Source organism: Cyrtonyx montezumae, unplaced genomic scaffold (assembly GCF_038088225.1).
Source record: "Cyrtonyx montezumae isolate F1298 unplaced genomic scaffold, pur_monq_1.0 scaffold_17, whole genome shotgun sequence".
Taxonomy (NCBI): domain Eukaryota; kingdom Metazoa; phylum Chordata; class Aves; order Galliformes; family Odontophoridae; genus Cyrtonyx; species Cyrtonyx montezumae.
Window position 1 is genome coordinate 30,668,367 of NW_027071903.1, and position 23,649 is coordinate 30,692,015.

The 23,649-nt window shown below is 54.4% G+C and overlaps 1 protein-coding gene across 1 annotated transcript; it reads right to left on the bottom strand.

The window, feature by feature from the left end:
• Positions 1-1,770: 1,770 nt before the first annotated feature.
• On the bottom strand, positions 1,771-22,689 carry RGMA (repulsive guidance molecule BMP co-receptor a). The gene is made up of 4 exons (XM_065734018.1): positions 22,629-22,689; positions 16,515-16,630; positions 5,939-6,450; positions 1,771-4,099 (listed from the first exon to the last, which is right to left on the bottom strand). Exons 1-4 carry the CDS (start codon positions 22,640-22,642, stop codon positions 3,389-3,391), a joined length of 1,353 nt encoding a protein of 450 aa, XP_065590090.1. The 5' UTR covers positions 22,643-22,689; the 3' UTR covers positions 1,771-3,388.
• Between the last annotated feature and the right edge of the window lie 960 nt (positions 22,690-23,649).

A 23,649-nucleotide genomic window follows, 5' to 3' on the forward strand; every position in this document is an offset into this window, starting at 1 on the left:
ATTAAAAAGTGTCGCTGAGGTTTTCAGAACTGTGCCAGGCCACATGCGAGGTGCGAGGTGATGGGCGCTGGGAATTGGGGCCATCACGCGATGGTGGGGCCCTTCCCTGCGTGCTGGGATGGGGGTTCTCTCTGTGCAGGAACGAGCACTGTCCAAGGTGTTCTTCTCAGCTGCTTCACGTTATTTTGTTCTCTGCGGTGACAGAGCAGTGATCCAGACCTTGGAAACCCCTTTGGATGGGAATTTCCACCTGATCAGGAGAAGCTGCGCCATTTCCTTGCCCGTTTCCATCCAGTGATGTTCATCCAACCTTCGTCTCTTTGGAATCTCTGTGAGTGTTTAATCCTCTTTCTTGGTTCCTTCTTTAGAATTCCCCTTTCCCCATTGTAAAAAGGGCTTTTGCCTCTCACACCTGCAGCCCCTTCCCAGCCTCCCTCCCACTGCACAGAGCCAAGTTTCAGCCAGGAACGCAATGTCATCAGTTATGAGCCCCTGAAAAATGGGTTTCCTAAAGGAAAGAATGATGGGCTGTTGCGCACAGTGGGGCAAAGACCCTGCACTGGGGGCTGTGGGATCTGCACTGGAGGCTGTGGGATCTGCACTGGGGTCGTGCCCTGGGTGCAGGCAGGCAGCAGTGCAGCTAAGGGCTGGGCACAGTAGCATGGCTGGGGGATGTCGGCTCCCAAACGTCAAAACCCCAAACCTCTGTGCAAGCGGGTGTGGAAATGTGCCCTCAAAGTGGAGCAACACCCCGAGTCCAAAGGGACACGCACTTCACCCCCCACAGACCACGCTTCCCGCCGCCTCCCGCCCTGCCATCCCTGCAGGGGACGCCACACCACACAGACCGCGCTTCCCGCCGCCTCCCGCCCTGCCAACCCTGCAGGGGACGCCACACCACACAGACCGCGCTTCCCGCCCTGCCATCCCTGCAGGGGACGCCGCACCACAGAGAAGCGCTGTCTGTGAGGGCTGAGCTGAGCTGCAGAGGCTGTGGGGTTTCTCGGGTTATGGGGCTGTTCAGGAGACGCAGAAGTGGGGCAGCGTTAGCGGCGAGTGGCACCATAAAGCACACCGGGAACAAAACCAGACCCACTAATTTATTGTTGAAAAAAAAAACCAAAAAACCTCTTGAACGTTACTTGCGTTTTCTCTCAATAAATAATTTACAGTATGTACACACGGGTGTGAGCACAGGGACATCTCACAGCCCCCATCCTTCCCGCCACGCTTTTGTTTCCAACTATCGGGTCTTTCTTGGCCACACTTCACCTCTATAACCAGAACTGGGTTAAACATAACCAAAATAAAGTGCTTCACTGTTTGCTTCTAAAATAGGGATACCCCAATCAGCGTGCAACTGCTGAGCACCAGCCGGGCTGCTCACCTCAACAGCAGGGCAGAGCCATGCGCTCCTTTAGGATTTCCCTGGCTGGAAATTACCCTCTATGGGTAATTAGAAGTCTTATGGGAAGGATGTAGCTGCTGGCACACGACGGCTCGGGCTGTGGGACCACACTGCAACAGGTAACAACCTGCCGTGCAGCAGCAAGAGGAAGGGCTTTCCTCGTTACTCAGTGAGAAATGCTGGCTTTCACAAGTTGGGCTTTGAGTTTCCAGGAGACAGAAGTTTGGCTCTCCCTCTACCACAGCCCAGCAGTGGTCTCCTCAGTGCCGTCAAACTGCGATATCCTTATTTTAAGATCTGCCTGAACATGATACCTGGGGCACCAGCAAACAAAGCAAGGAGCAAAGTAGTAAACACATCTCTTTGTTTTTTTCTTCCCCCACCCTTCCCCCTCCCCCCGTTTTGTTTCTTTCCTTAAAACATTTAGAAACCAATTACATCTCTTCATCTGTACAGTCACACAAGATCAATGCCAGGGCTCTATATATTAAGGAGACAATATAAATTACATCCATTGACACAATTTTGCATTTCTCTGCTGCTTTACAAATGGAGCTCTAAAGCTGTTAGGACACAATGCAAAGTCACGCTGAGTATTTACACCAGGCCGCCTCTTGGCACCAGTTCACGCTGCCAAAGGTCGCCCATTCCCACCTCTTTTGGTGCTAGCTTGTCATGCCCAGAGACCTCCCTTGAGCAGGGCCTTCCCCCAAGAGTGACATGTGTTTCGGGGCTGATTTATGGGAAATTCCCCCTGAGGAAAGGAGAAAATCCACGAGGAGGTCTCCAAGGCACAGACCAAAGGTGGTCTCGCTTGTTTGTTCAGTGAGCAATGAGGTGAACCACAGAGGAATACGGGGAGAAGGGAAGCGCTACGTGGTGGGGCAAGGAGACTACCAATGGTTTTGACGGAGGGAACAGACGTCTGGGGGTGGTTGGGGGGGGGGGGGTCTTCTGCTGCATCCTGTCTCCTGGCTGAATTTCTATCACCCCATTCCAGAGACAAGCCCAGATGGGCTTAAGGTGCAACGGGCCTGCAATGGGGTTGCGAGTCGTGACCGAGGGAAAGGAGTGCAGCAGAGACCTAGCAGCAAACAGAGAGGGATGCTCCTGCTTCAGGACCTGGCTGAACCCCGGGCAGGTAAGGGGGTGCAGGGGCCCAAAAGGGGTGTAGTTGGGTTCTCCCACTGAGCAGCCTCCCCGCTGTCAGTTTTAGGGGAGCACATGGCACCAGGTGCTCATCCTACACTGGGCAGAAGTTAAAGAAAATGCTTGAATACTGGCCAGGTTTCTCCTGTTGCAATCAAGAGTCCTCAGTGGGTCTGGGCAGAGACAAGGGAGCCAGGAATAAAACTGTGGAGTGAATCAGCCAGGTGATGCAGCTAAAATAGTAGATGCCCTTTGAACCACAAAAAACACAAGCCAAAGCTTGAGGATTGTGGCTTCCTTCCACCGTGACACCTTGTTCCTCTCTGTGGTCAGCCCCACCATTCCGGCCCCTGCCTGTTGCTTTGCATCGCCTCCTGCAGCCATGGGGCTGCAGAAAGAAGCACACCCCAAAAAGTGGAGCCCAGCCACGTCACGCTTGTGGCTCCCTAACACGAAGCCACGTTCACGCACGCCAACATTACAGTCACCACGAGCATTCTGGGGACCATGGAGCAGCGGTGCAAGGAGGTGGGAGCTCCCCAGCACCCACACTACAGAGAGGAGGAGGATGAGGGCGAGGGAAAGTGAGGAAGGACCACTTGAGGTGCAGTCCAACAAAAGCTCCCAACTGTCCTGGGAACATATCTCATTCCTTCTGGGCAACAGCTGGGGAAAGGAAGGACTGGGTGCTGGAAAGAGGGGCTGAGACCTAAGGATGATCCACGTGCTCCCCACTGGATTCTTTATCCAATCTCTCCTTGTCCAGCGCTGTCATCTTGTCCCTTGTCCCCTCCTGCTCCCCTTTCCCCCACTGTGTGAAGGAGCTAAACTTTATAACAAACCCAACCAACACTGACTCAAACTCAGCAGTGCTACCCAGAGGGCAGGGAGGGCCCAGGGATGCTCTGAAGGAGCCGCGTTGCCCGGGGCTAGGGCCCGTGTCCTTTCATAGAGGTGCAGTTTGTCTTTGTTGGAGTGAAGCATCTTCACGTCCTCAAAAGCGTAATAAGCAGCCAACATGAAGTTGACATCCCCCGTCGTCAGGAGGTCAAAGACACAGGACTGGAAGTAGAGGTCCTCCACGGGCAGCTTTTCCCTGCACTTGGCCGTGGCTGATTCGTAAGTGAAGGCCTCAGGGGGGGCCGGCAAGCTGGGCCCCTTCCTGCGAGCCCGGCCCTCGGAGGCCTGAGCCAAGCGGAAGGTCTGGAAGTCAATCTGTTGGTTGAGCGGACAACCCCGGAGGCACAGGTAGAGGCCCTGACTGTCCCGGTCCTCCACGGCGTTGACCACCTCCTCCGGCATACGCACGGCGAAGGTGAGGTAGCGGCCCACCTGCCTCACCACGATGGTGGTGCCGATGTACTTGGCCTGGATCTCGATGTGCTGGCCCGACACCTTCTCGGTGATCTTCAGGCTGTTGGCTCCGTGCTTGTCGCCGCCGTTCTTGGAGCCGTCGGCAAAGGCAGCGGGGAGCTCGTCCATCTCTGCCTGGTATACTTTCTGCTCCACGCATTCCTGGAAGCTCTTGAAGATGATGGTGAGCTGTGAGAAGGGTGAAAAGGAACGAGGTTACAAGCTGACCACCTAAGAGCACACAGCCACCGCCGGGATCAAGGTGGGAGAGCTTCCTGTGCAACCCAGCTGGGACTACGGCCTTCACTTCAAGAACAGACACTTCCTCCTAAAAAGCTGCCCCAACTTTAAGACACCCAGACAAGGCAGGTGCCTCAAGCACAGTCATCCTGCTTCAGCATGGGGGTGAAGACACCATGAATAAAGGCCAAGACCCAGAGTCTGAACTGAACGCACCACCTGGAGCTGTGCTGTTATCTCCAGGCCCCACACAGAGCTACCATGCAGCTGGGGCTGGTTGTAGGATCACCAGGCACAGGCCTGTGGTGGCATGCCCATGCATGCAGCGCCGTCTCGCCCCCAGGGCCTGGCTCCCATAGGTGGTGGAGCTTCTCTGGCTCCCATGGTATTCACATCCCACAGTCCCAGCCTCCTCCCTTCCCTGGCTTTGTACACCAGCAGAGGCTTTTCCTTTGGACCCTGGCACATGCTGTGCTTCATCTCAACCATGTGTGTTCAGTATCTTCAAGCAGGCATGATATAAAGAAGAAAACGGAGGCACTCTAAGGGTGCACGTGAGTGGCTCCCAGCACCTCTGCTCCCAGCATGACCCCACAGCTGTCCCTGCCCCTCTCTCCCACCACTCTTCCACTGAGCACCCAGATGCTCCCAACACAGTGGCAGCTCTGCTGTCCACACCTTGGCCACGTCCTGAGGCACCGCCTTGCAGCACTTCCCCTCCCACAGACCTGCTGCCACCTCCTCTGGGTCCTACCCTGTCTCTGGCTGGAAGGCATAAGGGTAAATCAGAGACTGTCAAGCTGAAATACAAAGAGCCCCTTGGAGGAAGAGGCTTTCCTTTCCAGCAGCACATGCTCCTCTATCAGTGGCCCAGGCATGCTTCCCGTAGCTCGTGCTGCAGATCTCATGACTAATCTCTTGCCACCACAAGCCCGCGAGGCAGATAACGGGTGAAAAGGCTCGATTAAAATGGTGACCTTGGGATCCAGCCTAGAATCGAGGTCCCTGTGTCCTCAGGGACCACCTCCCTCCAGCCACTCTTAACTGCACTGCTTCAGCAAGTTTTTAACATGCTCTGGTAAAAAAGGAGTTGCAGGTATCGGTAATTATCTCTAAGGATGTTTATTAGGGATGTGTCAAAACCTAAATGTCAGCTTCAGCTCAGGCTGAAACAGCCACATCCAGAAGTGGTGGCCCTTTGGGGCCAGCCCCAAGTTTGTCTGGACTTCAGGTGTCCCCCTAAGAAGTGCTGCCATCTCTCCTAGTCTGCCTGTGAGCAGACATCTGGAGCTCCTCAGGTGAGGACTGAAATTTATCATCCCCATTCTTTTATCAGTATTGCCCTCTGAGCTACAGCAGCAATGGCCCTACATTGCACCAGGGGAGGTACAGGTTGGATACTAGGAAAAATTCAATCTCAGAAAGAGCATTGGCCATTGGCACAGCTGCCCAGGGAGGTGGTGGAGCCACCGACCCTGGAGGTGTTCAGGAGCCATGGGGATGTGGCACTGAGGGATGAGGTCAGTGAGCATGGGTCAGTGGTTGACTACATGATCTCAGTGGTCTTTTCCAACCTCAGTGATTCTATCCCAGCCTGCTGACAGCGGAGACAGAAGAGGAAAGCCTGGATAGGTGGCTGATGTTTATGGCCAAACACCCGCTTGTCAGAGGAACTCCCACTCTTACCCTCCCCAAGGAGATGAGCAACTTGTTGTAGAGACAGCTAGTGAGAAGAAATGGCATTCGGAAGCACCAGCACCCTGCTCATGAGCTGTGCCCAAGGCTCACCTTGCTGGTGGCGGTGGCAGAGGAGCCAGGCAGCACCGGCGTGTTGGTGACCTGGACGTTCAGGTAGTTATTGTCTATGAGCGGCCAAGCCCCTTGCACCTTGCAGGTCTGGAAGGTGTCTGTGAAAGTCCTGAGGTGGGGGTCCCCGAAGAGCCCGCAGTGGGTATAGTTGGGAGCTGCCGAGTGTTTGTGAAAGCTCTTCTCGTAGTGACAGATTTCGGGGCTGTCGGAGCGCTCCTGGCTGTCCCCGGGGGGCAATGTCCGGAGGCGGGGCTGGGATGTGGGGCCATCCTTGGAGCAGTTGTGCTGCACCATGAGATCGTCTATGCCATGCACGGCCGAGTGGTATGCCAGGTCTCCCCTGCAGGTGCGGGCGGTGCGGCGCGTGCAGTGCGCGTAGGCGCGCAGGGCCGTGCAGAACTCCGGGGTTTCCTCTGCTCCCAGGTGGTGCGAACCCGACGTGGCCGCCCAGAACTCAGAGTTGCACTTGAGGATCTTGCATGGAGATGTCGCTGCAAGGCAAGGAGAAAACACAGATGGGTCAGTGCTTGCGTGGTTCCCCACCTTGCATGTTGTGGGGTCCCGGCTCTAACCGCCAGCTGGGTTCCCACAGCCCAACCCCATCACATTGGTTGTGCCGCGTGATGGGACCTTGCTCACCGGACGTGACCCTCTCACATGACCTAGCTCTCACGCATCAAAGCCAAGGAAGCCAACAGAATGTGCCCTGGTTTAAGCCAAGAAAGAGCACCCAGCCTTCAGATGAATGTTCCTGGGGGAAGGCGGGGTGAAGAATGGGACTCATTCATTAGCAGGATAAGGCAGGATCACTAACGTGGTGGGAGAAGCAGCGGGGTTATGAATGCAGTGGGAGAGATGCAATGAGTTTTTTGTGCCTCTTCAGTGCTTGATATTGAAAACAGTGTGGTGCAAAGTACTACATGTCCTGCCTCATCCTCACCATGGCAAAAAACCACTTCCCTTCCTATGGGAACACCCATCCCCAACACAGCCGCTGTGCCCCACACAATGCAAATGTGCAGCGGTGCCAGCACCGGGCAGAGCAGGATCTGTGCTCAGGCACCATGCTGATGGGTTTGGTGCTGCAGCTGCACCCCTGGGTGCTCGAGGAGCCCGTTCCCCACCATGACCCATGCAGAGAGAACAGGAGGCTGACGCAGAGGAGAAAAACCGGCGTGGCAGGGTGCAGGCTGCCAGCAGCCCCGCTTGCTGTTGCCCACGCGGAGAAGCTGAAGGCAGCAGAGCCTCTGCCGGGCTTGGCAAGCTGGAGGAAGGCAAAGGAAATTTGGATCCTGCCCTTTCTGTTGTTGGTTTTTCTTTTTTTAATTCCCCTTCCCAGTGCTTATTCCCCAGGGCTGTGTGGCTTCCCTGGAGCAGAGCTGAATGCAGCTGTGCAGAAGCACGCGGCCTTTGCTGAACAGCGTGCAGACACTGCCTGTGCCAATCCAGAGCCCTGCTGGGTGAGCCCAGGCCCACACCACTCAACGTCCATGGTGTTTTCCTTCCTCTCCTCTTCATCAAACCCCTTCAGAGTGCTCGGAGATGGGATCAGGCCCAGAAGGCAGCAGAGCAACACGAGAAAAAGCCTCACTATTTCCAGATGCTTTTGCACGCGCATGTATTCGTGCCACGGTGCTTGTTTAGGAGGAGACTGGCAACACATCTGTGCCAAAATCATTTCACGTTTGTTTAAAAAGAAAGTTACAAAACCCAGCATTGTTGCAGGGCAAACAGTATGTTTTAGTTTTAAACACGGCAGTGTTGGAAACCTAAACACAGTCAGTGCTGGAAAATCAGAAAGAAAGAGCAAAGCTATAAAACACTCAGCAGTCCGGCTCTCAGGCTGCGTGCTCCTTCCAAGAAGAGTGAAGTGCAAATAGGAAACGGTGACAGGTTCCTCACAGCTTTAAAATTCATGTTTAATAAGCACAGATGCTAGCAACAGCTCCAAGAACCCAGGAGCTGTTTCAGCTTGGCAGTGTCCAATTTAAACCTGCAATAAGCACCGTGGAAACCCTCGTGTCCAGCTGTAGCTTGCCCTCGGCTGGAAGTGACCTGAAAACAAGCCCTGGACCTGAGACACAGGCTGACACTTCTGCTGTGGTTGTTACAGCTCATACTATAGCTGCACAGTGACTGAATGCAGAGGGAGAAAGGCAGGTCGGTGCTGGAGATGGCATTCCCAGTGGAAGGTATGAATTAAAATGCACAGAAATGTGACTGGTGCCACTGCTGCTGGCTGTCCCAGATGCCTGTGGCACCAGGCAATAGGATGTTTGCTCTCCCAGCACTTATCCCTAATGCTCTGCTCAAGGGTGCCCTGAGGCTGCGCACAGACAGATGCTGCTGCCAAAAGGACACATCCTTGGGCATTCAGGACCCCCAGCCCTGGTTCCAGGCACCGGGATGTGCTGTGTGTACAGAAAGTAAAGTTAAAATCCACTGCTCAAGGATCGAGTCCAGCACCTGGACAGCTGCTGCAGCAAAACTGCCCCACCACAACTTGCCAAAGGAATCCCAGTGTCCCAGCATCCCACCCTGCCACGCCACCGAGGATCACTCATGACTTTATAAAGTTCTGGGTTGTAAAAAAATGAAATAGTAATAACAGCCGCAATGGCAAGGAAGCCCATCTCTTCCCTCCCTGGGCCTGAAGGGGGAGCATTCTTCTTTAAGATGTTATCGCTTGGGTTTGGCACCCATCCCCTTCTCACTGTTTAGTGCACGGCCCCATATAAGGCCACATTTCCAAGCCAGGTGCCGCAGCGGCAGCGCGTGGGGCGGTGCAGTGTAGAGCTGCACACAACCACGGACGTGTCTCCCAGCAGGATGGTGGCTCAGCAAAGCCTTGGGGAGCATCACCTCCTCTGTGTGCTATGGTGAGGTCTGTCCATGGGGGCCGTGGGTTTGCAGGCATGGCTCAGCGGGCATCGCCTCCTGCTCAAAGCCGCGATTGCGCAGGCACCTCTGCGTGACTCAGCCCTGGGCAAGACACGTGGCTGCCACCAGCACCATGCTGGGGACACAGCACAGAGCCACCACAGAGTGCAGCGAATGCATCCTGCTCTGCAGCATGCCCCGTCCCCTGGCAGCAGCTTTGGCACAGGCGTGCAGGCTCATTTGTACCTGGACCAGGGAGCGATGCAACCTATTCAATTTCACATCATCTGTTTTCCATCTCCTCACACAATGGATCCGTTTTCGAACCGCAGATGACCGAGCGCAGGGACAAACTCCTCCTGAGCAGGAAACCAAGGAGGCTCTCCAGGACCTGCGTGACACCCTCACCTCTGGGTGACACTGTCACTGTGTTCCACAGCAAAGGGACCTTCATCCCAAGGACTACGCAGTGCCAGTGACATCCAGCCTCAGTCCCTGGTGGCCTGGCCTCCTCACTCCTCTTTTCAGGAGCTTGGTGCCATTCAAACAAGGGACAACATTGGCTTTGGTGTCAAGGCTGGCAGTTTGGGAAAGTTTTAAGCTATAAAACAACATTCAACGACAGCCACCTTGTGCCTGTGGTTGTTCAGGTCTACTTCCCAGAAGGACTTCTGCAGCCCAAGGTGACCACAGGCCACAAAAGCAATGCCCTGGCTGTGAGAGTTTATCACCTTTACAAATGTGAGTCCTGCTTCTAAGTGGATTTTATCTGCTTTCATTGTAAGGACACAAAAAGAACCTGCGAGTTTTTCCAAAGCAGTAAGAAAAGTCCGTTAGTAACCAGCATGTGTTTCCCACAAAGCTATTTACACACGGCAATCAAGTCACTCGTCAATCCTCCAGATAAGCTAAACGGTTTGCACTTTTAAGTTCCCAGTGGAAGGTGTTTGCCCAGCCCTGCAATCAGCCTGCTGCCTCCCTTCCCCACAGCAGGAGGCTTTCTGCAAGGCTCACCTCGCCTCTACCTGTGCACACCATGATCGGTTTATCCACCAGCCACGGCCATCCACGAGCCACAACCATCCACCAGACCCAGCTGTGTATCTGTCCGTGACAAATTCACCATACTCCATCAACCTCACTTCTCTGCTGCAAAATCAGCCTGGAGTTGCCATCAGAGAATCACAGAAACCTTAAGATTGGAAAAGACCACTAAGGTCATCCAGTCCAACCATCAACCTATCCCTGCAGTGCCCACGGAGGGTCATTAAGGTTGGAGAAGACCACTAAGGCAGAGCCACACCGTGCCCCCATCCATCACAGCCCCGTGTCCCACAGTGCTGCTAATGGAAGTGTTCGGGCTTCCTCCACGCACACATCCAACTTTAACAGCCCAACTTTAACAGCCTTCTAATTATCAGAGCCCCTATTTTTCCTTCGGAGGGTGTCAGGTGACCTGAAATTCATTTACCCAAATCACACTCTTGCAGAAAACCAGCACTAACCCAACAATTCATCCCTTCTCCTGTAATTTCTCCAGCAATGAGAATTACTGGAAATTAGTTTCAGTAAGCAAAAGCCAGTTGTTTTAAGACTCTTGGGTGCATGTTAACCAGACCTGTTAATTTTAAAGCGTTCACTGCTAAGAGATGTTGTTTAATATCCTCTTGGTTACTAACGGGCTGGAAAGTATTTCATCACCCACATGTGATGCAAATACATCACCCCGCTTCTTTCCAAACACACAGATTGAAGTGGAGATGTGCAAGCCTCACACACGCAGTAAAAGGCCTTTTCGGAGAACACAGTAAAACGTAATTACCTTTGGCCTCACATCTGAGCACGTAGACTCGGGCTCCTAAACACATATTTATTTAAGTAATCTAAATAAACATATTTATGCTGACACCTCCATAGGAAAGGCACTGCACTCGGCTCAGCTCGGGCAGCACGCAGCTCCTGCCTGGACATCACTCGCAGAACAACGATGGGAAGGAAAAGAGCTGCAGCAAGCAGAGTGCTCCCCCAAAACCCACGGAGGGGACCTCCACCTGCAAGGTTTTGGGGTCCGGAGTGGGACCCACGCGGATGGGCAGCATCCCCCTCGGCCCAGCTCCGACCCGGAGCTCCGCCAGCGACCTCCTTTGAACTGCTAATCAGAGCCAATCTAGCCGAATAATAGCCTGCTTATTATTGCCTCGTTTGCATAACAAAGAGGCCCAATAAAATTGATTTGACTGTGCTCAGAGGGGGTGTGAAAGATCAGCCCTGAGAAAAGAGCTGCAGGAATGCAGCAAACTGCTCCAAAGCCTCAACCCAGGAAGAAAGACAATGCAATTTGCCATCAAGAAAAGCCCAATAGACCAATAAATTACCCATGTGCAAAGGGATTAGATCAGGTTTCAGTTGCGCTGAAGTGGGGGGAGGAGGACCGGGAGGAGGGAACTGCAGGAGAAAAATAAACCTGGCTCTTAAAACGCTGCAGCTCATATTTTGCAAGGGCGTGCATGGGGAGGTTGGCTCAGCTGAGGCACCTTCTGCGCTGGAGCCCGCATTCTGTGCTCTCTTCCAGCGGCCAAGGCAGCCAAGTGCATTAAAAGCATTAAATGCACAAATGCATTAAATCCAGGTGAAGAATTGAATTGCGAGCGCAGCATTTTCGAGCCCAGCCGTTGCGTTGCTTAAAAGGATGCTGGAAGAGCTTCATCCGGTTTCTCTGTGCTAAAAGGAACACAGAAGGAGTTTTTCCTTCTCAAGCACTAAAGCATCTGGAGGACCTGCCACAGCCAACTCCCGCTGTCCTCAGCACTGAGTTCACGGCCCCCATCCCTCCTCTCCCAGCATCACAGACACGGGGCAAACACAGGCAGGAAAACAGCAGCGTTGGTGCCTAACCCGGCCACGAACCATCGGGTGCTGTGGAAGGAGCCCATCGCAGTCAGCCGTCCTGGCTCCGGGTCACCTTACTTAGCAGGGATAAACGCATCTCCTCCCAGTGCCCAAATGGGAGAGCTGGCATCAGCACACAGGCAGCAGCCCCGTGCTCCGGAGCTCACTGCTGAAGATGCTGCTTTGAGAAGGCCCGGCAAATCTTGAGACGTTCAAGATAGACTGGAAGGAGGAATGAGGAATTGCAGCTGGAGCAGTGGGTCGCAGGTTGGCCCGTTTTGCTTTTGGGCTTCACTGTGGGACTCAAACTTCAGCAGTGGCTTTGCTACAGTGGTGAAAGCAGCAGCCTGGAGCTGCGGTGCTGCTGGAGGGTTGTTGAGTTTTGCTCCACAGATGAGGATTGAGAGTTGGTGGATGGAGGATGACAAGCGAGGGAAGCAACCTCCTTTGGTTCTTCATCTGCAGAAGGGCACTAACGAAGCAGCTCCCCGCCACGTCACACCACAGCTTTTCCTGGCTGCTCTCCCAACACCAACAACATCCGTGTGAACCAGCTTGGACGAGCGCTCCGTTTTACAGATAAGAATACGGGGACAGGAAGGGATTCACCCAAGGTGAACAGGTCGTGAACAGGGCGATCTTCCTCCCTCAACCCCCACCCAAAACGTCACCCTCAGCTTCTCCATCACCACCTTGCCCCCAAAGCAGTGACACAGGTGCCCTCAGCCACCTCCTCCAGCCACTCCAGGCCTGGCAGCCCCACAGATGGCTGCTGTGGATTTCCACTGTGCTCCGTGCACCCGAACTGTTTTCCCAGGGTGCCTTTGAAGGCACAGCTGCCACCCACCAGTGCCTGCGGGCCCCCCAGGTGTGGCAGTGGGTCCTTCGCCCTCCTCCTCCTCACCCGGGCCATAGCAGGGCTGGCACGGAAGCACTCAATGCTTACAGGTGTGGATTCCCTCTAGGAATAATCATCCCCGCTGTGCTCTTGTGAAATTTCAACCCTTCAAACGCAGAGGTAAATGAGACACAAAATGAGGAGATGGAGAAAAGCCCGGAGCACATAAATCTGGACGAGGCAAATTTATACAATTAAACGCCTGCCAAAAAAAAAAAAAAAGAATTGTGGCATCTCCATCAGAGGCGTCGATTTGAGCATGGGGTGGTGGCATGGCACCCAACCCAAAACCTAGGTGGGCACCCAAGCAGTGCTGAGGTCACACCTGGGGATGCACAGGGACCAAAGTGCCCACGTGGTGAAGAAAACCACTCAGCTTTGCCCTCCCATCCTCGTGCTCTGCTGTGCCCACGGCTGCAAAGCCCAGAGCCAGAATCCCTGAGTGTGAAAACTCCCCAGGATGCCCATGCAGTGCACAGCAGGACTCAGCACTGTCCTCATATCTGCAAGGACTGCAGCCCCGCACACCACGGCCGGGACGTTGCACAGAGCTGCTCAGTTGTAGGAGCCAGCTTGTTCTCTGCAGTCAGAGCCCTATGACTTCATCAAGGGGATGGCATCTGGTTTTGCAGTTGGACATAATTCAATTCTCCCCCTCGCTGCAGGAATTTCAGCTGGTGAAGCAGTGATTTACTCAGCCAGGCTGCACTTGAGTGCAAAGCAATCTCGAAGCTACAATCGAACGCTGTTATTTTGAGAGCTGACGGACATGAAGAGGGAATAAATATCCCAGTGATGGGGAGCTCTTCTTTTTAATCCCGGCTGTTGCCAAGTGCAGGCTGCAGAGCTTTTTAAAGGCACTTAGGGGCTCTCCTGTTAGAAATGTGCTCCATGCCCTAGGATAAGGCTCCTCACTTGCCCCATCATAGCTTCGTCTCTGAGCATCCTCCATCCTAACCCAGACCCCTACGTCCCCACCCCAAACTCTCAGCTTCCAGCAGCCCTAAGCTCACTCCAGCCCCATTCAAACCACTGGGGACCCCAATTGCTCTTTAGATCCCCTTATTCCACATTTACTGAGGTAGCCACACTAAACCCCCTCACCATTGCTTTTTTTTCTTGCTGTTCCACTATGCTCACCCCAGGGCGTGAGTTGGAGGGAGAGAGCAGAACTCACTGTCACCATGCCCTAGCTCTCTTGGGCCAGCAGGTTGGTGCTTAGCCCCAGAACCCGGGGTCAGGAAGTTCTTTGGGCTGCACTGAGTGCTTTCACATGCACACCCGCCTAGGCCACAAGAAAGGAAACCTCAACTGCTGCCAATATAAACCCAAAGTCACCCCTGATATCCCCCCATTTCCAGTCAGATAGGGCCTAGAGTCTTGGGAAGGCAAATCCTGGGGGAAAAAACAAGAAAAGTGTCCACCCCACCTCCAGGTACAAGGCCAGCCCAATGAGCAGCACTGCAGGGAAGCCCAAGTATATCCAGCTTGACATCTGAACACCCCCCACTTCCCAGCCCTGACAGTGTCTTCTCAGCCTCACACACCGCTCGAGGAGCTCAGGTGGTGTTGGTTCAGCCCCCCTACTGAATTTTGGCTTAATGCTGTGATCACATCCCCCTCTGTCAGCGTGACAAATGCTGCTGATCAGCCGACCCTGCAAGCCTTCCATCAGGCTGGATCCTTCCTGGGAATCCACCTCCTTGCCCAGGTGGATCAAGGGCAGAAAATCTTAATGTTTTGGAGGCAGAAGCATATTTCAGGCACAACAGTTGAAGCCAGCCACCATCTGGGAAAGACAAAGTGAACTAGAGGATATGTAGGAGAGCAAAATCCAGACTTATTTTCAAAAGGATTTGCTTTGCAGCCCCAGCTGGGAGGCTGAGGCACCCCAAACACAACGGTCCCACATGTGATGGGTCAGTATCCATGAATATCCAACAGTGAGGGCTTGGCATGAGCACCACCCTGCTCCCCCAAGGAGGGGTTCTGCCAGTGGCGGCTTTGGGCACACCAATATCCTCCCCGGGACCTCCATGGAGTCGAGGCCAGGCTGAAGCCAGTGGTGTGCAAGCAGTACACGTGGAAATCCAGCACACGCTGCATGTGTGTGTGTGGGGGGTGGTGGAAGGGGGGGTTAAGCAAGCAGATAAAGTCAGGCAGGACTCAGCAAGGCACCAAGCCCCACATCCCCCCAGGTTTTGAGCTGCTACGTGGCTTCCTGGGGCCACCTCTTTCGGGGTGCTGCCAACATCCTTCACTGGGAAAAAAAAAAGGGGGGGGAGGAAGGAAGAAGAAATCCTCCCCCCACACATACCCCATTCCCACCCCCAGAGCTGGCAGTGGGCCCCCCCAGCACCACGCACGGGCAGCACCATCCGTCTGCGCCCTGCTCCCGCCGGCTCCGGATCGCCCCGTTTTGCCAGTTCTTTGCGCCTTATTTGACTGCTGAAGGGAGAATCAAACAAAGCAGGCGGGCAGATCGCGTATCAAGTTCTTTCTTGCACCGTAAATCTCACAGCCCCAACCCGCTCGGCACAGGGTATTGTGGGTGCTGCGATGGCTTAACCCCCCCCCACAAAAATAAAAGGGGTTCGTGCAGTGCTGGAGGGGGGGGACAGCACGGTGTGAGCATGGCACGGACGGGCTCGGTGCATTTAAGACAGGAGGGAGGGAGGGCGAAGAGCAGCGCTTTATTTATTTGCTGCATGTGTGTGCAAGACGGCTGCACCTACGGTTATGCAAAAGAAAGGCATCACATTTTAAAAAGGGGGAAACTTCTGCTCAAATACAAGATAAACAAACCTGGGAGAGCGCAGCGCAGGGGCTGTTCGCTCTCCCTCCCGCTTTCTCTCCTTCCCCCCCCCAACTCCTGCCCACCCCCCCCACTTTCTGCAAGCGAAGAAAAAAAAAAAAAAGGAGGTAAAGAAACTGGAGAGTTTTGGAAGGAACAAATCCGCCTCTGTGGACTCGGTTTCCCCTCCCCCAACAAAAACAAGCACTCAGGGCTTGAAGGAATTTGCAGGCAGAGATCTGCCAAAAACACTGTGAAAAACTATGGGGGATTCATTGGAAACAGATGGCGTTTTCAGCTGTAATTCTGAAATTCTCTCCTTTTCTGACACAATACAAACAAACCGGGGGTAGGGGCAGGGGGGGCCGCGGCGTTACGGGGCAGCGCCGGTGCGGGGCCGGGCCATTTGGTCGCCGTGCAGCCATTTGCTGAGCCCCCCCCCCCCCCCCCCAAACTATTTGCGACCCAAACAACGATGCAAAGGCTGCAGCACCCCGCGGTGGGCAGGAAGGGAGGGGGGGGGCACCTGGATCGGGCATCGCACCCCAGGTGAGTACCTTAGGGTTGAGCCCCCCTCGCGTTCCCCATTCCCAACCGCAGCCCCTCCTGCTTGTTCATATGCCAGCACAGCAGCGGCGATCGGAGAGGACCCCCCCCCGGCACTCGCACCCATCCACATCAATGGGCATCATGCGCGCTCAGGTATCCCCACCGCTATCGCAGGGCACCCCAAGGGATGGGGTCTGACGGCCGCTGTCACAGCGAACCGACCCCCCCGCCCCGCATTGTCCTATTGTTTTTTTTCTTTTTTAATTATTATAAATTTTCTTCCTTTTTTCCTCTGCCCCCCAACTCCGATCGTCTCTTTTTTTTTTTTTTTTTTTTGAGATAAGGCAGCGGGGAGACAAAGAGGTGAGCGCACGGCAAAATCAAACCCCGCAGCGCTCGGATGGATGGCTGGGACGGATGGGGGGGGGTCAGCAAATCTCAGCCCCCCACTCTTCTTCAACATGCGGAGAGAAGAGAGGAGGCTCACGGGCAGGGGAACGGAGACACGAAGGGGATGGTCTTCAAAACAAGAGGTTGGTCCTTACCTGGAGGGAAGATGCAGAGAAAGACAGGGAGGATTTGGAAAAGTCCCAGGGCTGTGGATCCTGCCCCTCTCCCCATACCCATCCATCCAGCTCGAGCTTTAACCACTATCCTCTCCCTGGAAGAAGAGTTTAAAAAAAAAAAAAAAAGAGGTGGAAAAAAAAAAAGGAAGAAAAAAAAATAGGGAAGGGAGGGAAAGAGAGAGAGAAAAAAAAATAAATCAATCGAAAGGAAGAATAAGAAAAAAATAAAATCTAAAAGCCCCACATGGCTCCGAGGAGCGATGCAGGGACGGGCGGCCCCAGCTCCTCCGGTGCCCTCTGCACTGGAGGATTACTCGGCTTTCCTCCTCCTCCTCCTCCTCCTCCTCCTCTCCCCCCGCCCAGCCCCGGCCGTCACCCGCCGCCCGCCAATGGCCGCCACCCGCCCCGCGCCTCCTCCACTCCGCGCCGGCGGGAAAGAGGCGGGGCGGGCGGCCATGGGAGGCGGGGGGAGCGGGGTGCGGGGTGCGGGGTGATGGCTGCACCCGTGGTCCTCGGGGAGGGCCACCTCGTGGGCTTTTGGGGTTTCCCCCCCTCCCCCCCGAGCGCAGCGCGTTGTGTAGCTTGTGCTTCCTCAAGGCCTCCGCTGGATGAGCTCTGGATGTGCAACGTACCCCTCTTTTTCCAGGGGGAAAACCCCACTCTTTGTGCCGTACAGCGGCCCCGGAGGTCTCGCAGTGAGTCCTGCAGCCTTCCTCCCCGCTCCTCAGCAGCAGCTCGGAGCACAGCAGACGTTGGTTTGCCCGCCGGGCTCCAAAACCCTTCTTCCTCCCACCCCTGGGTGCGCAGCGGGACGAGGAGAGCAGGTCGGACCTGCAGGTCCCAGGGATGCGCTCCACCCAGGGAAAGGCAAAGCCAGGAGGGAAGCATCCCCTTAGCAGCCCACACTTGTGTCTGCTTGAAATTTCCCTCGGAGGATGTTCTAGCTGCAGCGAACTGAAGACAACTCCTGAATGAGGGTGCCCACGGGTGTACTATGCTCTAATTAGTGTGTGGTAGCTTTTCCTTTTCAGATCTTTAGCCCTCCTTTGATGGAGTGCCCCCTCGCCGTCCTGAGGCTTCATCTCCTTTCTCCTGTGGGATCTTCTACAAAGAGAGGGACGCTGGCTGTTCTCCTGCCCTCCTTCCAGCTCTGAGTGCCCTCCAGCACCAGGCCCTTCCTGCCATGGCCCAGCACAAGCCACGGATGCTCGCTGACTTTGCTTCCAGTTGTCCTTGGAAATCCCCTTCTCTTCTGCCTCACAACACCCTCAAAAATGCTTTTTGGCCTCCAAGTCTCCATGAAGAGTCCATGTTTTCCTCCCTACAAATATCCCCACAGAAGGCGAAAGGGAGAGGAGACAAGAAGATATCCATGGAGAAGATATCCATGGAGAAGATACCCACAGAGCAGAGGGATCTAACGGTGCCCGTCTGGCTCTCCTCGGGGGCTTGAGCCCCTTGGCCTCCAGATGAAGGAGGGCTTTGTCCAGGCTGCAGCCAGAATTAAAATGCCAAAGCTTTTCCAGATGGGACCCAGATGAGATCCGAAGATCCTTGGGTCTTGCCTGCTTGGCAGGAGATGTGTCTGGGTCCCGCAGCGTGGGTTGTTGGTTGGGTTGGAGGGAACCTCCAAGATCATCCGGTTCCAAGCCCTGGGTGATGCCTGCTGAGGGCAGAGGTGGGAGCTGGTAGGCTGCATCCAGGCCTGAGGTGCTGGGGGAGGAAGGCTTAGAGCAGGCACCTCTCTGGGGGGGATGTCGGGTGGGGGCAATAGGGCCCTTCCAGCTGCTGCTGCCACCCAGAGTGAAGTGCTGATGGGACACAGAGCTGGAGGCCGTGAGCTGGGGGAGCCTCGTTCTGGAGAGACAGGGCCAGGTGCATAGGCTGCAAATACCCTCCTCTTCCTCTCAGGCCCTCTTCCTTTCACCCTACCCTTTGCTTTTCCTTCCGTATAAAAAACGTCCCTCCTGCTATCACTGATGACAGACAGCGTGATCTATTTGTTTTCAACTCGCAAAACAGCCGATTGACCACCATTTAAAATCCAGCTGCCAAATAGCTGGCTGTGAGGCTGGTTGGATTGTTTGACCTATAAACCTCCCCCGTTTGGTGCTGCTGTTTTGTGGCAAGCTGACACATGGAAGTGATACACTAAAAATCCAGTTTGAGGCGATGTTTTAAAAATGAGATCCTCGTTGGAGCTTCTGCCTTTGGTACAGGGAAAGCTGTAAAGCAATGAGCTGGTGCCCCTGGCTCTGGTTTGTGAAAAAAAATTCTCCTTGATTTTACACAGTTGCATCAGTTGCATTGCAAATGGGATTGCTGTTCTTGGCACTGATCAAAGCAGCGGATTTCACTGGAGAAAACAACAGATGTGTCCAAACCGAAACGGCAGAGCACAAAAAAACCCCAAATAAGGTGTGCCTCAGCTCCCTGCTCCCTGCTCTGTGCTTTTCAGGTCACCTTCACCTTTCCAATTAGCTGAATCAAAGACCTGGACTTAAAATCACCCACCAAGACCGAGGCAGTGTGAAGCTGGGATCCCTGCCTTGCCCGATGGGGCTCTGCAACGTGCGTTGGAGAGCACTGCCTGCAGTTCCCCCTGCTCCTTCCATCGTGAAGCTGGGACGAGGCTCCCTGTTCAGGCAGCCCAGTGCTTTTTGCAGACAATATGTGGGAAACCACCCACCGCTATGTGCAAACACCTCCGAGGCACAGTGCAGCTCCCAGGTGACATGCAGGGAGAAATCCCATCTGCCGTCAGCTGCTGCCTATGCTCTGCCAGTGTTGCTCATCTGAATTTATTTTTCAGAGCATTTCCCAGTGCGCTCTGCCCTGTGCCACACTATGCATATCTGTGGGCTTCGACGGGGCTGAAGGAATGTGCCTAATTTGAGCCCTAAGGTTTAAAGGTGATGCCTCCCCTTACAGCCTTCCTAATGGAATTATTCAACAGCTGTAATTATATCGCTAAAATAGTAAATATGGGTATTTCTGAGGGCTGTAACTGGTGGTTAGAGGACTCCTGGTCTGCTCCTGATTCTGCTGTGAACTTCCTTTCATGCAGTGATCCCTGCACAACTGCAACATGCCTTTGCCTTCTGTGCCTCGGGACAAGGCGTCCTGTTCGTGTCCTGGCTGGGGTGAGCTGTGATCAGGAAGTTCATCTCACACTGTTCAGCAAGGAGACGTGCTTGGGTTAAGCAGAAAAACGCTAATCATTCCCCTAAAGGAGGAAGGGAAGTTTGTAGTGGAAACCCCCAAATTATTATCTGGGGAGGTTTGCGAACCGATTCCAAAATGCTTATGGAAGTAAAAGCAAACACCTGTGCTCTGAAAGATTCTCTTAATAGAGAAAAAAGCTCTGAACAAGAAGAGAAATAATGAGAAAAAAGAAACCAACATTTTTCATCTGTCCACAGCAAGTCACACCTCTTGTGTTTGTGGTACACTGGGAAATACTGCAGTTCATTTCCTTTCCTTTACTATTTCTTTTTCCAATTATTATTATTAAATACTTTTGCAGTTTCCCCAGCTGACAGCACAAAAAACCTCTGCTCTCCCTGAGCTGTGTGCCTCAAGTCCTTGAAGCCTCTTCCCTTCCAACCTGTCACCTTGCACCCCTGATAGCAGAATGTCCCTCCAGGGACATGCACCGAGTGTCTGCTGGGACCTGCTGGGGCAGGCTTGCTGGGACTGAAGGCTGCTGCGTGGCAAAGTGCAGGAGAGCATTGGTGCCTGGGATCATCCACCTGCCTCTGTGAACGTTAGACTCACCGACCCGGCTATGCAAAGAGAGGCCAGTGGGGCGAAGGTGGAATGCACATAGCTTCGTAGCGCCAGTCAGTAGAAGTGGAATAGTGCGCTGTCGACTGCAACTTTGCATCTGCCGAGCGTGGCTCATTAGCAGCAGCCCTAATTGAAGTTGCTGTGGGTTACTCTGCTTCGGGCTCTCTGTTCCAAGCGCCTGCTCCAGACTTGCAGCCACAAGTCACCTCCAAGTGCTCCACAAGGCAAGCTGAGGGTGGGCTGCTGGAAAACTTGGTCTCACTCATCACAGAAAGTCAAATGTGGGGGTAGTTCCAATCAATTTCAGTTCATCGCATCCCTGCCTACAGCTGAAGGGTTGGAGCTAGGTGATCTCCAAGGTCCCTTCCAACCCAAACCAGTCTGTGATTCTATGATTATTTTTTTTTTTTTACTGGCAGCATTCATTCCTTTCTCTCCCTTCCCCTTGATTGCAAAGCCTTGTGGGGTCAGGGTCCTGAACAGGGCAGACTGCAGCCCTATCTATAGGGCTTGGAGGGCTACCTGGCATTCACTCTCTGTGTATTTAATTCTGGTCTCCTCTTTGGGGGTAAGAACCAAGTGCTACCTCTGTGGTGTATCTTCTGCACGTCTCAATAAAAAAAAAACAACAAATGTGGGCTGGGACGTACCCAAGACGAAGTTCAAATGGCCACATGTCAGCTCAGCAGAAAAGATGGGTAAACCTGAACTGCCAAAAAATAAACAGCACAGAAGAATTCACACCCAGAGCTGGGTGTTTATCAGCAGAGACAGAAACCAGGCTGTGCAACGGGACAAGGGGGCAACCTTGGCGTTCTCTGCCGCCTTTAATAACTACTGATGTCTTGAGAAAGTGCAAACACAGCTCCCTAATCCCACCCCAAACTGGCAGGTCAGCTGAGGACATCTCCTGGGTCTGTGCGTTTAAAGGTGGGGCGTGACACCGTGCGTTTGCAAATCTGCATCTTCAGCTTGTTGAGAAAGCTGTCATTGAAGGGCCTTATGGAAAATGCTCTGTGAAACGCAGCTCGGGTCCCTTTGTGTCAATGCCTGACAGTGATGAGCCAGAAATCCAGCAATCCCATAGCACAGATGCTGTGTGATTATTGAGGTTCCAAGATGCCAGATGATAGCTGATCTAAAAGTTTTCCCTGAATATCTGCGGAAGACACGGTCATTTTTTTATGGGGGAAAAAGTAAGGACTGTGCATCCAGCACTTCTCTGGGTATTTCAGGAGATGAAACTGGGCTGGGTGGCAGCTTTCATGGGGGGAGCAGCTGGGGGTGTCCGGGGCCCCACTGGGTGGTGCTGTTAGCCCTGCACCGCCTGCACAAGGATCCAGTTTATAAAATAAATGCAATCCAACGCCGCCTTAAACCACATGACATAACAGCAGCTTGCGAGCTCCCATTAAAATCTCAATTTGGGGAAATTGATTCTACCTCTGAGCAATTGCGATGCAATTACTCCAACAGGCAGCAATCAAGAATCACATCAAAACAACACCAAACTTTCATCTCCAGCCTCACAACCACCACCACAACAAAAAGCACCTGTCTTGCAAACACAGCCCGGTTTCCTTCAACGTATATAATATTTAAGAGCAACGTGCAGGTCCCAGGCTGGAAGCAAGCCTGGACAGGGGCTGTAGGGCTGGTGCCTCTGCGGTGTCCTGACTCGGGGCTATCTTCTGCTGCTTTACACCTCTGCATCCCGGCTGGGATTTGGGGGCTGTTTGGGGAGCCAGTTCCCCAGCAGCAAGGCCAGCCACGCTCCAGCTGCGTGTCCTCTCCCCGCAAGCAGAAGTGGCTTCCTCTGCCCACCTCGCACATCTGGCCAGCTGTTGGGCATCGCCCACCCCTGCCCACGTCCCACATCTGGCCAGCTGTCACCCTCCGACTTGCAACCCCCGCCCTGAGACCCCAGCAGCGCATCTGCGGACCATCTCGGTCACGCCGACTGGCCCCGCTCTGAGCTATCCAACGGGGAGGGGAAAATATTGCTCGGAGAAAAGGGAATATTTTCCTTTCTCATCGGTGGTCCGCGAGGAATTATTCGGCTGACTTAGCCCAGGAAGGTACAGCTTTAGCGGCGACCATCAGGAGGAGGATAAATGAATAACCGCACGCTAGCAGCAAGCCGGCCGCAGGGGAAGGGGAAGAGCCGGGGTTCAGTATGGAAGCGGCAGGGGTCGGGTGGGGGGGTTTGAGGTGGGGGGGGGAAGAGCAGGCAGGCGGACCCGGGGCCATGCGGGTGCCGGGGGCAGCATGCGGCCGGGGGGGGCCCGCGCAGCTCCCGCTTACCTTAGCGGCCGCATCAGCCTCTCCAGCCCTCCGCGGGGGGTGGGTGATGGGAGCTTTTGTTGTTTTTAATGCCTTTTTTTTTTTTTTCTTTTTCAATAAGAAAATAATAAGAAGAATAAAGAATTTTTTTTAAAAAGGAAAATTAAAAAAAAAAAAAGAACAGAAGTAGCGGTGGCGGGGAAGGGGGGGAAGGGGGAGGGGGGGGGAATGAAGCCGGCCCCCCCTGCCCTGCGCAGGGCAGCCCCGGCGGGGAGCAGCGCGGCCTCGCTCAGCGGGACGCAGGGATCCGCCGCATCGCCCTCCCGGAGCATGTGAGAGGCAGAGGAGGAGATGGAGCCAGATAGGGAGGTCTCCTCCCTCCCTCCCTCGTCCCTCCTTCGCTCCGCGCACGCTGAGCAGTGCCGTTAGCATGCAGCGGAGGAGGTGGGGCAGGAGCAGTCCCCGCTGTGGGAGCCGGGGGGTCCGCGCTGCACCCCTCCTTAGGCAGCAGGACGAGGGTGGGGGCTGCGGGGTCACCCCGGCACGAGAGGGGTGGGGATAGTCCACCTGCAGCAAGAGCTGTGGAGGGTATGGGGGTTTGGGGGGCAGCCCTGTGAAGTGACTCGACGCTTCGTCCTGTTGGTGGGGTACTGCGGGGAGAGCTGGTTTCGGGGGGGGTGGGGGGGGTGTTGTTGGAGAAGGGGATGCTCTAGAGGGATCTTTCAGGCAAGGGGAAGGGATGAAGACCCTGGGCAGCACCTCTGTGCAACTCCTATCTCAGCCTCTCCCTTCTGCCCCCTCACCCACTGGGGTGAGCGCAGGGTGGGTCCCCAGCTCCCACGGCAGCCTGGGGACGCCAATTGTGGCACACATGGGCACCAGGTGCCCGCATTTCTGATGGGAAAGCTGTGGATGTAAGGCTGTGCCAGCCGGAGTGTCACACACACAATTAATTGCTGCAGCCCCAGAGCCACAAATGTGCTAAATATGCTGTCGCCGTAGCGCGTGGATAATAGCAACCCTTTGCAAAGCGTTTCTTTCT

What these genes read in the sequence shown, in the direction of transcription:
- RGMA (XM_065734018.1), bottom strand. An exon ending in TCTCTGCATCTTCCCTCCAG is followed by an intron (nt 6,451 to 16,514) that starts GTAAGGACCAAC and finishes CTTGCCTTGCAG; the next exon opens with CGACATCTCCATGCAAGATC. An exon ending in CTGCCACCGCCACCAGCAAG is followed by an intron (nt 4,100 to 5,938) that starts GTGAGCCTTGGG and finishes CCCTTCTCACAG; the next exon opens with CTCACCATCATCTTCAAGAG.